The sequence below is a fragment of the Camelus bactrianus genome, chromosome 7, assembly GCF_048773025.1.
Source record: "Camelus bactrianus isolate YW-2024 breed Bactrian camel chromosome 7, ASM4877302v1, whole genome shotgun sequence".
Classification (NCBI taxonomy): domain Eukaryota; kingdom Metazoa; phylum Chordata; class Mammalia; order Artiodactyla; family Camelidae; genus Camelus; species Camelus bactrianus.
The window spans coordinates 73,899,972-73,915,960 of record NC_133545.1 but is presented as its reverse complement, the minus strand read 5'-3'; the positions used below and the strand labels follow the sequence as shown (position 1 = coordinate 73,915,960).

The window sequence follows — 15,989 nt, the reverse complement described above, 5'->3', positions numbered from 1 at the left end:
TCCAATTATATCCCCTTGTTTAATTCCTTCATAGCAACACAAAATTATCTTATTTGTTGTTCATTTTCAATCTTCTCTCGACATTGTAAGTTTCATCAGGACGGAGACCTTGTTTCTTGTTCACTGTTACATCCTTAGTGCCTACAACAGTGCAATAGTAAGTGCTGAGTAAATAAATATTTTATTAAATGATCAGATACTAGCTGAACCATCTCTAAAATATTTTTCAAATTTTATTCGTAGTATTTTTGCTGAGGTATAGTTAGCAGTTTTGAGTCTCTAAATTCATTTTGAAGATCTATTAAATCTTTAAACCATTTGAATATCATTTTGTGTATTATTACTTTAATATAGAGTACGTGAAACACTAATTTAGTTAATGTTTTTACTTGAGGCCACTAATAACATATCCATATATGAGTGAGGTCTGAATGATTGATAGTAAAAATTTCTTGTGAGTAAATGAGAAATTTAAACCATTTAGGTCATATTTCATTATTGATTTTTTCCAAGTGGCACAACAGTCAAAACAAGAAGCACTCACCCAGTACACTATCAATTAAGTATTTAAAGGATCTTTTGTATTAAAAAAAAACCCAAATGAAAGCTACTAGTAGAGATTTTGTTCACACGGGCTAGTTAAGTATGTGCGAAAATTAAAAAATTTGCTTTAAAGGACGTACTGAGTGAGTTTGTTGTACACATCAGGAAGTTCCACAGAGGGTTTTGTGGGTATTAAGATTACAACTCTTGGGATTCTCTTAGATTATGTAACAGTACAACATGTTTCTGTCAATACAGATTTAAAGGGAAGTTACTTGCCTATAATTTTTCTTAAAGTAGGTGTTATCCTCTAGCCCAAAATACACAGACTATTTGTATTAACAAGTTATAGGTCATATTATTAGAGAATAGCATCTCTGACACTAGTAGGTTTCCTTCTGTCAATACCGCACTCCCTGTACCAGAATTTCACTTGTTTCCTAACTTCGGTATCAGTATGAAAAAATTTGATTTGAATCTTAGCGTTTATTACCTTTTCAAAGTTATATTTAACTTCAGCGTTTAAGAATAGAGAGACTAGACTTGGCAGGTTTGACGTTTACTCCATTTCACTGTACTTTAGGGGTCTGCAAATTGTTGTATATTGTTTCATTGAGTGATATGTGAATAAATAAACCAGCCGTGTTAATTATACTTCACAATATTTTTGTACCTTTTACTATTAGGAAAGTATGTTTTTGTGTTTATTTGCACGTTGGGGTAGCGCAGGAGTTGGACAGCTAGAATTTTAAATTCTAGCTTGCCAGCTGAAAATTGTCGCTCACCATCTGGCACTACAAAAATGAAGTCACTAGCCACTGCAGTCACTGACCTTCAACACACCCTGAAAGGAGTTCAGGGTGGAGATCAGGAATGAGGCACTCTGTGTTCTCAGAAAAACTGGCAGTACAGGCCTTCAGATAGTTAGATATTTTCCGAAGATTTTATGAGCTCAGTTTCTCGTATCTTCTCATATCTAGAAAAGCACTAAAATCACTGACAGAGACATCTGCTCCTTGTGACTAGCCTCAACCTTCTTGTGACTTGAAACAACTTTCTGCCAAAATGTGTACTTCACTGTAATCACATGTATACTGACCACCCCTCCTCCCTCTTCTGAACAGTTCCTCAGAGCTCTCTGAAAGACTGTCTTCTGGGCTATAGTCCTCATTTTGCCCCAATAAAACTTAAGTCATTACTCTAACATGGTACATTTTTCCTTCAGTTGACAGGCCCTTAAATTCATTCATCTGTGATGGTGCTTTGGTTGGCAGCTGTTTAATTTGGCTTGTAAACATTTGTGTTTCATATATACAAAAAGCTATACGAGAGTTCAGAGATAATAAAGACATTGGACTGCTCTCAAAGAACTTATGGAGTAGGGGCACATACAGACAAGTATTTAAAGGTCTGCAAAACAGAACATACTAAGTGTAATGGGAATGCAGAACAGGGCGAGAAATATTTAATGGAAAAATTAGGAAGAAACTTACAGAGAAATTGAAATTTAGGAGGCTTTCTTGAAATCTTCCTTGTTTTGGAAAGAAAAGTTAATTCTGGCATTAAGGTAGAAAACTGTAGGAAGTGGAATGATTGAAACAGATGTATGAGAGGCTGGTGAGCAATAGTGTTGGGTAAGTAGGTGACTGTGAGATTTTAAAGGGTTTAAATACAATTCTAAGTGCGGTGAGAAATGTGGCACAGGTTGTTGAATAGCATAATGATGAGATCAGGGCCAGAGGAGATTTACATAAACTACCTTTTAAAAATAACATTTTCCATCTTGTCTAACAGTTTCTACTATGTTAAATTCCATATATATCACTGATTTAACTAATGTTAATGTTTCTGGGTGTGTTAGTAAAGCAATTCAGAGGAACTGCTATACATTATTGGAATTGTTACTTGTTTAATCTTTACTGAGTTTGGACTATTTGGCTAAGATGGCAGTGGTGAGAAACTAAGGCCCAGAGAACTCAGTAACTAATTCAGAAGCATGGAGCTCTTAGTGTCAGAACTTGGATCTAGAACCCAATTCTTCTGATGCTTAGTCATTGCTTTTTCTGTGCTGTACTTCCTCTTCCGCATATTATAATGTGCTGGGTACTTAGCGAGGCACAAAGGAAGAAAGATGCCTCTTTTTTCCTTAAGAGTGTTTACATATGAATCAATGACATGTGTGGCTATACTGCTTTGTATTTTTATTTAAATACCAGATTTATTAGTACAAGTCAATGCTGGAAGAGACATCAAGCTTCAAAATATTTTAGTCCAAATGAACACTTAGAGGAAACTTCATTTTAGAGGAAGTAGGGTCTGAACTGATCTAGAAGGATGGATGAGCAGAGAAAAGGAATGGGAATTACAGCACAAGCAAAGTGCCTGACAGAGGTGGGCATAAATTGTTTTCTGAGCCTAGAAAGAGTCATGCTGGAGCAGGGAAATCTGTTTCATGAAAATGAAAGAAGTACGTTGTAACATTATATAGTATTTGATACTTTTTTTCCCTAACTTAGGGAGTGGTTAAAACCTTGATGATTTCTTTGGCTCTATCTGTACAAAGAATATCTGCTGGTCATTACTGTATTTGATAGTAAGATTCTATAACAGCAGACTTAACATACTATCTCTTTGTGTCATCTTTTCCCTCCATCCTGGTTTTTGGCATCATAAATTCAGTTTGTGTAGACCTTGACATAGTAAAGAATAATTTCAGATGTTTTGACTAGGTATGATGATTAAAGCAGCATCAAGGAGAGAATGAGCTGAGAGTAACTGCTTATGGCAATATTTAAATGTTATGCCTGCTGTTAGCTGTGTGTTTTCAGAATTGTATTATTTTCATATTTTAATACCATCTTTCTATCAACTCATTCGATCAAAAAAGATTAAGATCTTCTGTTTAAGGTACTCAATAAGCTTAATATTCTACTTTTTCCTGTAAATTAACTTTAGTGTCATAATCTAGTATTAAAAGTTACTTAACATGAACTATCATGGTAATAGAGGTTATGAACCTGTATTCCTCAACTGTCAGAATCAAAGAAGCTGGAAAAGCTTTAGAAATAATCTTTATTATTCATGAAATCATTTGTTGATTTATTATTTCTTGTTGATTATGTTCATGTGTCTTTGAGAATACTTTGTCACGTGTCTGATTCAGAAATCCATCTTAGCATGTTGTAAAACCTGTTTTAAAAATAGATATGAACCACTCAGTGTCACTGAAATGAAAGGTAGTTGACACAATGGAAAAACTGTTAAATGAATTTATAGAGCAGAACTTACCATTACCTGAAGAAAGGTTGTTTCTTTTTTAAACGAAATTAATTGAAGTTGTATTTATGTAGATCCAAATGAATATAATTAAAATATTTAGAATATTTTATATGCCTACTTTACTGTTACAGCTGATCTTTGAAATTTATTTCTAAGTGTACCTTGGTGTAAACCAAAGTATATAAAAAAGGCTTTCAGATCATTTTATTTGAACCAGGTAATGTTTTTCTCACTTCCATTAAAGCCTTTTCTTAAAAAAAAAATTGCTATTTATATGTGACCATATAAATGTTTCCCAGATAGATTAACTATCTCATATATTTAATAGATAAGGTGAATAAAAAAATCCTTTCACACTCTGCATATGAAATGCATATTATCTACAGCCCTGTGGAATTAGGGAAGAAGATCTTTATTTTGGTAGATAATCTGGAATTTTCACCAGTAAAGATTGGGTGAGGTTAAAGGGCAGTAAAGTATATTTTCAGTATAAATAACATGTATGTAGCTAAGAGTAAAACTTTTTGAAATTTTTTTGCATCCCTTTTCTACATCCTTAAAGCCTTTCTTCTGTTTCCTTTCCTGAACCTAGGTATTAATGTGTTAGAAAATGTGGATGCTATAAAAGATAAGATAAATTCCTGTCTACAGAGGGTTTACAAGCTAGCAACCAGAATTACTTTTTTTTTAATTAACAATTTTTATTTAAGTATAGTTGATGTAAAATATTATATGTTACAGGTGTACAATATAGTGATTAACAATTTTAAAAGTTATACTCTATTTATAATAAAATATTGGCAAGAAAAAAGTAAAGGACAGTAAAGTAAAAAATTGATATTCTCATACTTTTTGTAGCATCTTTTGTAGTTTGCACTTGGCAAGGTGGGGACGGGAGTGGGGAGAAGGAGTTAACCAGTTTGGAAAACATGCACAATTGTCTTGACAGACAATTATAATGAAGGTGTAATGCTGTAATAAATAATCCTCTGGCAGAATTAAGGGAAAGCCTTTAGAATGAAATGTGATTAAAATTAATGTGTTACCCCTAGAGGCCTCAAGGACAGAAAAACAAAAATGGGAGTTTTTAAGTCAGTAAGGTCAAGTTTCCCAAAAAACCCTGGTGAAAGAAATGAAGGTAGCCACATCTGAGTGAGAAACTTCAGAGGAGGTGAACTTTGAAATCTTTAATCCATGTGTATGTAGTTGAGAATTGACATTGCTAACCTAATAATAATCAGTTAGCTATTTTTATTTTAAATGTCAACAAGAACTCATTGCATGTATTTCTTCTCTAAACTTTGCCATGTTAAAAAAAGGAAATATAAGCACTTAGCAGTTCCTGGATGGAGAATTTTTAAATATAAAAGTTACTAATAAAATAATTATAATTAAACATCTGTATGTACTCGAGTTTGGTAAATTTCAGGTATATTATTTATCAGTCACAAAAATCTTACAAGGGAAAAATAGGTACTCTTATTTTATAAGTGAAAGAAACTAAATCATAGCGATTAAGAGACTTCTTCAATATTACATATTAGTGAAGCTAATATTTAACTCTGTGTTCCTCTTTCCATGATGCTAGGGAATTTATAAGGATTTTCAAAACATAGTTTTCTTGAATTTGATCAGATAAAGATGGAATCAGTACCCTAGGAAAGGTAATAAAATAATCTGATCTATAACACTGACAAAAATACAGGCATTAAGTAAATGCTGCCTTAAATTTTAGAAGTTGATCTGAATATTTGAACTTGCTGGTAATTTCATTATATTTGAATCCTAAAATGCTCCCAAGAATGGTATATAAAACTTTTGATACTTTGTTTACTCTGGGAAACTCTGTAGTATTAGCAACTCTGCATTTGCAGTTCTGCATGTGTTTAGGATCGTCTCAGCAGGGTGCTTTACTCCTAGAATTTCCTTGAGATCTATTTTTCGGCCTTAGATGATCCTAATCTGCAGTGAGTTCTAGGGCCAGTATCTGCCTTTGAACCTGTGTAGGCTCATCCTTAACACCCTCCTAGACGTGCTCTCCATGCTGATGTGGTACTATGACTAGAAAAGTATTCCAGAATTAACTGGGATCAGTCTGGAGTTAATTCTCTCTAGGGCTAAGGAACCATTAAGTTTAGTAAGATGCTTATGAAATAGCCTGTAGAAAATTTCTAAATATTAACAAACTGTGATATGTGGAAAGTCCTTAATATTAATTATTCCTTTGTAAATAATTCTGATATTGGCTTAGTATTTAGCATACATTAATTAGGTTTCTCCAGGTATTTGATTTTAGTTCAACTTTGTGTTTACTGAGTATTAGGGAAAATTAAATATGATTATAAATTTTGGCACTCTTATCAAGCTATCCTTTAGCAACAGTAATTGACACTACTTCCTAGACAGAAACTAAAATTGATCTGTTACTGAATGAATGGATTGATTCCTATCATATGTGAATTTATAAATGAAAAATTTCCAGTATACCCTGGAAAATTTTGAAATTTATTTAAAAGACTTAAAAAAAACAATTTAATTGTAAGAAAATTCAAGTGTTCTTTTCACGTAGAAAGATCGTTCTTTTGTTATGGCAACTGATTTTTGTTTACGTAAGAGAACCTGTTGCTAAAATAGTAATGAGGAAGAGTGTAATATAAGTATAGTCATACACCCCTTGCTCTGCAAGTAACTAGAGTGCTATGTATGCATGTTGTTCAGTCTCCTTTTAGAAGGTGGAAGTAAAGTCGTTTGTATGTTTTTCTCTCCTGCACAGCCTAAAATGACGAATGTGTGATTTCAGTGGAATAAATGGCGTCCAAAGTCACAGATGCTATAGTTTGGTATCAAAAGAAGGTAAGTTGATAGGCAAAGTTTTTAACATTTTAAATGTTTTTATTCTAAAAATGCATGCTTTTTTTCATTTGATGAATTTATGTATATCTAAAATAGTGACACGTAGATTTCAGGATCTTTTGAGTGGACAGGAAAGAATATTTTGGTTCTCCTTGTGCTAACTTTACTTCTAAGTAAATTAGAAAGGTGATGCTTAAAAATATTTTTTCTCTACTTTTTACTCCATATTGTCAAAGTAGCTGAATTAGTTTCAGTTATAATATAAACCAAATTTCCAGAATTATGGATATAATCAGCATTTTATGAAAGTATTAAATTTTTTCTTACATTTCTTTTAAAAGAAAGCTAGGTTAGCAGAGCTATTATTTTATAACTATTTTATATCAAGGGAAAATACAGTTTTAATCTGTTTCTTGTAAGTTACAATTCAACAGCTGAATCTTTTCAGTAAAATAATCCTTTGGAGACTGTATTTTCCAAACTGAAATATTAAAATGTTTATTTTGATGTTTCAGGAATAGTTATCATAAGTACTTAACTAGAAGTGTCAGACTACATTTCAAAATAAGGTTTACCAGTACAATGTTTTCTTATAAAAGTACAGGTTCTGATTCCTTTTGGAAAATACAGTAAACTGTTTACCCTGAAGAGTGTTGTTTACAATCTTTAAACTGTATTGTTATATGTGGTGTCTTAAATTTTTAGTGTATGTAGTGAGTTATGTTTGTTTTCACATTTTAAAACATTTTTGATGCCTTATTCATTAGGTCTCTACTAAAAAAGATAATTATATATTTAAAGCTTCTCCTATGTATGGGAAAATCAGACAGTTTTACAATTTAGTTGAATAGGAAATAAGTGGTAAGTAGAACACTTTAAAGATTACAAACCTAAGAATACAGTCTGACTTTGGATTTGTTATTTTCTGGGTAGAACATACCACAGATATACAATATCACATTTTTTATGTAAAGTGCTGAATTGGAAGCAGGATTCTACATTAGTGTCATCTTTACTTTTAAATTTCCAGTCAGCTTAAAAGAAAACTGAATTAAAGAAAACTAAATTTTTTTCTGTATTGATCTTTGAAAGCTTTTCTCTTAATTTATACTTATGAGAGTTAATAATGTTTATTAAACATTTTGTCTATTTGGCTTCTTACATTGAACATTTCAAACTTCTCTAAAAATCATTTGTGGAATATACTAGATTGACTGACCATTTTGAGATCGAGGAGTTTGAAATATTATACCCACATTCAGTTAGCACAGTTAACACCCTTCTTATCTGAGGATCATTTACCTAGCTGCTTTGGATATGTGCAACACCCACCCCTGCAAAATAAATATATATTTATATCTGAATCACTGTGCTGTACACCAGAAACTAATACAACACTGTAAATCAACTATACTTCAATTAAAAAAAATTCTCCAGAGCAGTCATAACAAATTGTATCTAGCAAATGTAATCACAAATTTTATGTTAGAGAATCACCAGAACCATTAACCAGATTTGATTTGCTCTAGTTTTCTCTTTTGCTTTTAAATTTAATTTTCTTGAAGTACATGTGAATACTTTGAAAGATGCATTAGTATTTCAAAGCTTATTGGAAAAAAAAAAAAGCTTCCCTCAATATTACCTTTTCCTATTTTTACCCAACCTTTGAGTTCTGATCGCTGGGGGCAGTCATTTGAAATTCCCTATGGCTCAGTGGTTCTCAAACCAAAGTTCTGCTACTCTTTGTCTCCGGTAGGTAGTTGGAGAGGGTGGGTTGCAAATATAGGGTGTGAAGTTTTGGTTTTCGTAACTAACTTTCAGGGGAATACTGACATTTGTGGGTAGGAATCACAGATACTAAATGTCATGCCGTATTCTAAATTAGTGTTGGCAAACTTTTTCTATAAAGGGCCAGATAGTACGTAGTTTAGGCTTTCAGGGCCATAGATCTCTGAAAACTATTCAACTCTGCTGTTAGACTACAAACCCGGCCATAGATAATGTGTAAATGAATGGCATGGCTGTGTTTCAGTAAAACTTAATTTACAGAAACAAGTAATGGGCTAGATTTGGCCCACAGGCCTTAGTTTGCTGACCTTTGCTCTAACATAGCCTCATATTCCAAAGAATTGTCCTGCTCAAAATGGACTATGCCCTGTTAAATCACACTTTTATTTTTAATGATATTTACTTAATTTTTTTATGCATCTTTTCCTTGCCTTTTCTTTTTTTCTTGGTAAAGGATTTATTTTCAGAAGACAGTATCAGGCGTCAGGAGCCCAAGTTATAAAAATGCAGAAGAAATAAAGTTATAACAACCAAAATCAGTGACCAGATATCCCATACCTTATACCATAATCTCCTCTCTGCTGTCCCTGCTAGTTTCATGCCGAAACAGGGCATGAGGAAACAAGAAGAGAGGAAAGGATTATGTAAAATCTGGGTCTCTGCGGGCAACATTGAGGTTTAAGATGATTGTTAACCCTTTGCAACAGAACAGTTAATTGTCACTGAATAGTTGTATAGCAACCTGAGTGGTAAATGTTGTTTAGAATCTACTCAGCTGTCTCCAGAAAGTATTGGGCAAGGGGCCCTCACCTTTTCTTGATTATTTCATTGTAGATGTTATTTGTTGATTTCTGACTATTTGATGAAGATTTGGCTTTTATATGATCACTCTCCAATCCCCTTCCCCCACCCTCCCATGACTACAAATTTTGGTTAAATCAGTATTCAGGGCTCATGTTTGTGGATGCATAGTTTAGAGCTCCATCTTGTAATGTACTGTGATAATATTCCCTGTCTGTGCAACAGTTTTTCTGGTTTTCCAAAGTCTCTGACAGAACTATAGAACTTTTGTTGTAGTCAGTCACGTTCAGGCATTCTACTAGTTTCTTTTTCTTCTTTCTTGGGAATGACCCTCCTGGAACTCTGTCCCCCTGCTACATTCTGGATGAATTGCTCTCAAGTCGTGCCTCTTATCTGCCATCTTGGTACTTTGTTTTATCATCAGCCTGAGAGTTCCTTTCACTGCTCTTAGGTCTTACAGATTTCTTTTTTTCTTAAATTTATGCTTATTAAAAAAAATCCTTTCAGGAATGCTTATGTTTCAGTGAAAAGAAGGCTTGAGTACTGAAGCTGATGATTGCTGATTATTTGACCATGGGAAAATAACTTCATTTCCTTGAGTCTTATTTATCACTTCCTGTATTAACTAGATAATGATTCTCAGCCTCTTTTCAACCATGCATCTCTTTGAAATTGTGATTCCAGGTTCTTCTTTTCAGTAAAGCATAATGTACAAACACAAAATTTCACATCTGATTTGAACCCCAGGTGAAGAAGTTCTGGATTAGGTGACTTAAAAACTTTTAATATTCTTTGATGTTGTGACTATCATTCAGTAGTATCCACTTCATACTAGGAGGTATCACTATAAATAAAAACTAAGGAATTTCAACTTCATTATCTTGAATATTTGTTTGTTTGGTTGTAACTCACTTTAGAGTCAGCTTTCCCACTGGAAAATGGTGACATTTTCATATTTTTAAGTACTAAGCACCCCTCTGAAGAGAGGCTTCTTAAATAGGAGCAGGAGGTTCTATGGTTTCAAAGATAATTAATACACCATGTATTCTTTTTTTAAAAAAAGTAATGACCAGTAGGATTCTATTTTAAGTATGCAGATCAAATTATGAGAGAGTGAGGCTGTATTTTCAGGAGATGAATATGTTTAAGAGAAGGGTGTTCCAAATATAACCCCAAATTTTAAAGGGAAAAAAGGCACTAGCAACACTGTATGCAAATAGTACAATAGCGAACTTAGCTTATAGAACTGAGGAAGAACTATATAATACAGATCTTGGTTATTGCCTTTATGCAGTCAGTAGCCAGCAAGAAAATCCAAATGAGTGTGTTTAGTAGCTTCTAAATATGAGCCAACAATAGAATTCAGTTAGTAATTTAAATGAGAAACTAGCCCGAATAACATGAACTTGATTTATAACTGCTGTCAACTATCAGTAGTTGGGAACTTTAAATTCTCTACCTTTTTAGTAAAGTTCAGTTGTGTGTGTGTGTGTGTGTGTGTATGTATGTGTATGTGTGTGTGTATGTGTATGTATGTATACTAAGTACTTTGGTAGGGCGTTTTAGAAGAGTAATTTGTCCAAGGTCTCACAGATAGTTAAGAAGTATTAAGTCTCAGCTTTCAACTTCAAAAACCTGTGCTATTATTTACTGTTAAGATTTTCTTTCCTGTATCAGTCATGATTCTTTTATGAGTAAGACAAATCCAACTCAAACTCTTTAGTAAAACCGGAGACATTTATTGGCTTTGAAGCTAACCCATGGAAATTGGTGAAGCTTACCTTGACTGAATCCCAAGATGAGAACACCGTCAGATGTGTCTGTCTGCCTCTTTTTCCTTCCCTGCTTTCCTTGAGTTGGCTTATTTCTTCATACCATGGAAAACTTTCCATGCTGTAGGAACATGCCTTGAAGCATCTCCACACTCCTGTTCTTTGAGCTCCTTAAGATGAAAGGATGTGTGGAGGACTGGAATACAGTGGGTTTCCTACCCAAACTATTCCTGACCTTTTTTGCTGTTGGAAGAACTTCTACTTTGTCGGGGAATTCATTGTCCTCCACAGAGCCTTATGTTCAAGGAGCATGTATCTCCTCTCAGAGTGGGTGAATCCTGATTAGTCTAAGCCAGTCATGGAATTCTATTTCCCTTGCCAGTGATTGGATTAAAAAGGGGGCACATACTCCATTTCTGGCTAATAAGACATGAAAGCTTCTGGGACAAGTCTTCCATCTCTTAAAAAGAGACCCAACAATAATAATAATGAAAGTTATGTAACATTTACTATATGCCAGGTATTTTCTAAGTGCTTTACATATATTAACTAATTTAACACAGGGAAATGAATGAAATGAAATAGAGGATCTGTTTCCTCTCTCTGGACATGAGTGGATGAAGCTCTGCTCCCTGAGGCTGTTGTAGTGAACTTGCTCCCTATAAGAGAGCTAGCCAGTAGGCTGAAGCTGGCAGAGCTGAAATATGGAAAGAACCTGAGTTTGTCAGGAGTTTTTGAACCATGAAATTAATTAACTCTGGAAATGTCTTACATTGGGACTTCTTATGTATTAAATAATAAATCCTCTTATTTTTTTAGTCACTTAAAGTTGAGTTTTATTTCCTTACAACTGAAAGCATGCTAAGTGATAGACAAGAAATACTTGCTGATGGTATATGGTTTACAGTCCTCTTTTGCCTCTGGTTGGTTATAGTAGTAGATACAAAATTAAGGTCTACCAAAATAGATCTACCAAAAAAATACTGAGCCTCAGACAAATGTGTTTATTACATTTACTCTCAAGTTTTTTCTTGAACCATATTCTTACAAGTACCATTAAATCTTTAATGTAATTTTAAACCACTGTGCCTTATAGTACGATATGGTTGAAAGAAAACTTGTATTTGATTTTATGACATTTATCAACTTGTCATGTTGAATGTGTTGCTTAATTTCTCTGAGCCTCAGTTCCTTTTGTAAACTGAGGATAGTAATGCTCCCCCTGTGTGCCTCACAATGTTGTGAAGGACTAAATAGACTTTAAATATAATTTTTAAAAAGTTTTAAGGGTTGGTTTATGAATTGTTCAATAAATCTGAAGTATCAGTCTTAAAAATATTAATAATATATCTTATGGCTTGGAATATAACAGATGAGAAATTAGAGTGGTTGTCAGTACTCAACAGTTTTTTTAATGACTGTGTCTGTGCTGTACATACCCCTCCTTCCATCTGGCCAAAGAGGTGGATATGTGGCTAAGACCAGGCCAGAAATGGTACCTTACCCTGTTGGCCACAGTGATCCATTTAGGTATTTCTGATGACCCAAAATGTCTTTCTACATAGTTGGGGTTTTTTTTTGTTGTTGTAGTTCTTTTAAATTAGAGCTGATGGATGAGACTCTTTTGCTTCTTTCATTGAGGACCTAGGAGGAGGGAAGTCCAGAGCAGCCTCTAGGCATTTTACCAAAACTCATGGAGAAAGTTGTGGACAGAAAGAGAAAGAGACAGCACCAGAGTGGTCAGGAATAGGGAAAAAATAGACAACCACAGGCCAGCCTGGTTCTCTGGTCTCTGGATTCACTCCACCCTGAGAATAGCTTTATCCCTGAACTTTGAGTTATATAGCCAATAAATTCAGCCAATAAAATTTCCCCTTTTTGTTGGAGCTAGTTTGAATTGGACTTTAAAAAGAGAGAGTCCCAATTAATGCATAGAGAGTGTGTATATATACACATACATATATAGATTGAGGTATAATATATACTCAAAAATTATACAGATTATAATTTACTTTATATATTATGTATATTTACATATATGTTTGTAAACTGAACACCTGCTTGTGTTTAGGACCATTTGTAACCTGTTTATAAAATAGGACTTAGAGCAAGAAACAGAATGTTATCAGCTCCGCAGAACTTGAATGCTCCCTTTGAGTCATGGCCTGTCCCCTTTGACAGTGACCACTGTATGAGGCAGTATATTTTAATGGTAACAGGAACATAGGTTTTGGGGTTGGAAAGCAGAGATTTGAATCCTTGTTCTTGAAAGCTTGTATAATTTTGGACAAGTTGTTTAACTTCTGAGTTTCACTTTTTTTCATGTATGTTAATACTCTTATATTTACTTGAGAATTAATTGATGATATATGTAAAGTGTTACAAAGTGTTCCACACAGGGTAGGCCTTCAATAAATGAGAGTTATTTCTGTTATTATACTTAATATTCCTCACACTTATCAGAGGAATTGCTCCCAAAACTTTTTAGAGTGCTTTTATTTCATGGATTCTAAAATTCTCTCTCATGCGGCTAAAAAAGTTCTTACTTGTAAATGAGAAACCTAAAATGTCAGACTTCTAAATCCAATATTACAACAGTGGATATTTAGTTGATGTTGGTTGTCTGACACTTGTATAGCAAAGTCATGATGAAGTGTTATTTATAAACCTCAACTTTCTTTGCTTCAGTCACTGCTCATGTTTTCCACTGCTTCCTTTGCAGTGTCACTTACTTGCCTGAAAATAAGACTTCCCTAGCAGAATTAGAGTGATTAGTTTAGTTACTGAATTATTTATCTTTTCACCCAAGATTCCCCCCCCCTCATTTTGGTCATGAAGCTATTAAAATTTTCCACCCTCACTGTCTCTCCAGTTTGGGTATCTCTAAAATAAATAATTTGAGTTTGAATTTTATTTATGAGGGAAAAAGAAACTATGCTATGCAGTAGTCTAAAGTAACTAAAGATAGTTAGACATTAGAGATCATCTACTTCCTGGTAAACTTTCTGCTTTATAGATAAGAAACCTAATGCCTGTAGATCTAATAACTTGATCATAGTCATGAATTAATGATAAAACCAAAACTCAGGTCTGCTGACTTTCGAGCCACACTTTCTCTTGTACTAAAATTGATTTGAAAAACACACTGAAGAAAGTTTTATAAACTTCCATTTGTTTAATTTCAAAGGTTTTTTTTTTTTTTTGATTGTTTAAAAAGAGCTCTTTATTTAATCTGTAGACAAACCGTAATGAATGCTTATGTTCCCTGACTCCCCTTCAGGCTTCTGTCTTTGTTTATCCCCTCTTATTACTACTCTGCTTCCAGTTAGAAAAGATGATACTGTTGCCTCTGCTTCATTAACCATTGGTCCTTAAGCCACTGCAGTCTGGCTTTTGCCTCTGCCCTTCTGCTGGAAATGCTCTCACAAAGGTCAGCAGTGGTAATAAACCATTATTGCAATAACACCTAGTGTGTCTTGTGGATTTGCTGGATGCCAAAGACTGGGCTTAGCACTTTATTTACATTGGAGGGAGAAACCTGGAGTACCGTAGGGCCGTACAGGATTTAAACGTGGTTTTGGCTTAGCTCAGTTTTTAAAAATCAAGTCAACATTGAAAGATCAGAATATTTCAGACAGAAATATGAGTTTTGAGGGTGTACTGTGCAGTCCTCATGGTGAATACTTGTGTGCTTGAACCTGCCTCACCTCTCTCATTTATGTCACCTTCCTGACCCCTATAGGAGCATGATTTACTATCTGCATTTTACGTGGATATTCAGAGTTTTTTTTTTGTTGTTGTTGTTTTTGAGATACTTCCTAATGTGAGGGTGTTTAAAAAAGATACAGATGGGATTATATATACATAGGTGTTTATTTAATAACACTAGTGTTAGTGAGGATGATGATGATGATAATGAAGATGTTATAGTACCACCACATATTTAAATACCATCTATTTTTTAGAGTGCTTCCATATGTATTTTCATGGTTTGGTTTATTGTGATAATGAAATGTATTAACTCAGTGGTTATATCAGGATATTATAAGAAGTTGTGTAAGACTTCTAGGGCTTTCGTAACAAATGACCACAAACTGGGTAGCTTAAAACAACAGAAATGTATTTTCTCTTTAGTTCACAGGGCCAGCAGTCCAAAATCAAAGTGTTAGCAAGGTTGGTTCCTTCTGTAGGGAGGCTCTGAGGGAGAAACTGTCCCACGCCACTCTCCTAGCTTCTGGTGAACACAGTCCTTGGTTTATGTGTTTCTTGGCTTGTAGATGCATCATTCTGTCTCTGCCTCCATCTTCACATTGCCTTCTTTATTCTGTTTCTCTGCTTTCTCTTCTGTTCCCTTTTGCTAAATATGGAGTGTTGTTATTAATAAAAATTTTAATAATGAAAGGTTTTGGTTAGTTATTTTAAACTGAACACTACTATACCTGTTAAATAGAAAAACACCATTTGAAGAAAGTGGTCAGGTTTCTTTTGTATATTTGATAATTATATATTTGCATTTATTTGCTCTCTTCTTTATGCTTTGCTTTAATTTCTAGCCCAAATAATTTTTTCTTAGCATATGTCATTCTTTATCTAGGATCATTTGAAGTACTTTTTTATCATGATTTTAGGAGGTGACAAAACAAATGATGCATTAAAAAGTGAATAGAACAAATAAGCAGAAGGACTGATACAGTTTCTTAAGTTTAATACCACCTAATTTTACATTGTACTTTTGAAGAATACACTATACTTTTTGATGAATTTTCTTGGTATCTTCCTTTAAGTAACCAAACTTAAAAAAATTTTGACTCTTTCCAAAAGTTCATTGACTTTAACTACAAATGGAATAGAAATGTCCATTTTCTAGTATTTTCCTGATCTGTGGTTGTTATTGTCTATTAATTGTGGCTTTGGTCTATAATACATTGTGATTTATCTGTGCTCCTTTGCTGT

General features: G+C 33.8%; 1 protein-coding gene across 15 annotated transcripts in view; it reads left to right on the top strand.

Moving 5' to 3' along the window:
• Window positions 1-15,989, top strand: part of PHTF2 (putative homeodomain transcription factor 2) — a 175,812-nt gene that overhangs the window by 18,806 nt on the left and 141,017 nt on the right. For all 15 annotated transcript variants that reach the window (XM_074367579.1, XM_074367580.1, XM_074367590.1 and 12 more), the window contains exon 2: window positions 6,596-6,675. In XM_074367579.1, the coding sequence (XP_074223680.1) occupies window positions 6,631-6,675 (45 nt within the window). In that variant the 5' untranslated portion in view covers window positions 6,596-6,630. The remainder of the gene's footprint in view (window positions 1-6,595; window positions 6,676-15,989) is intronic.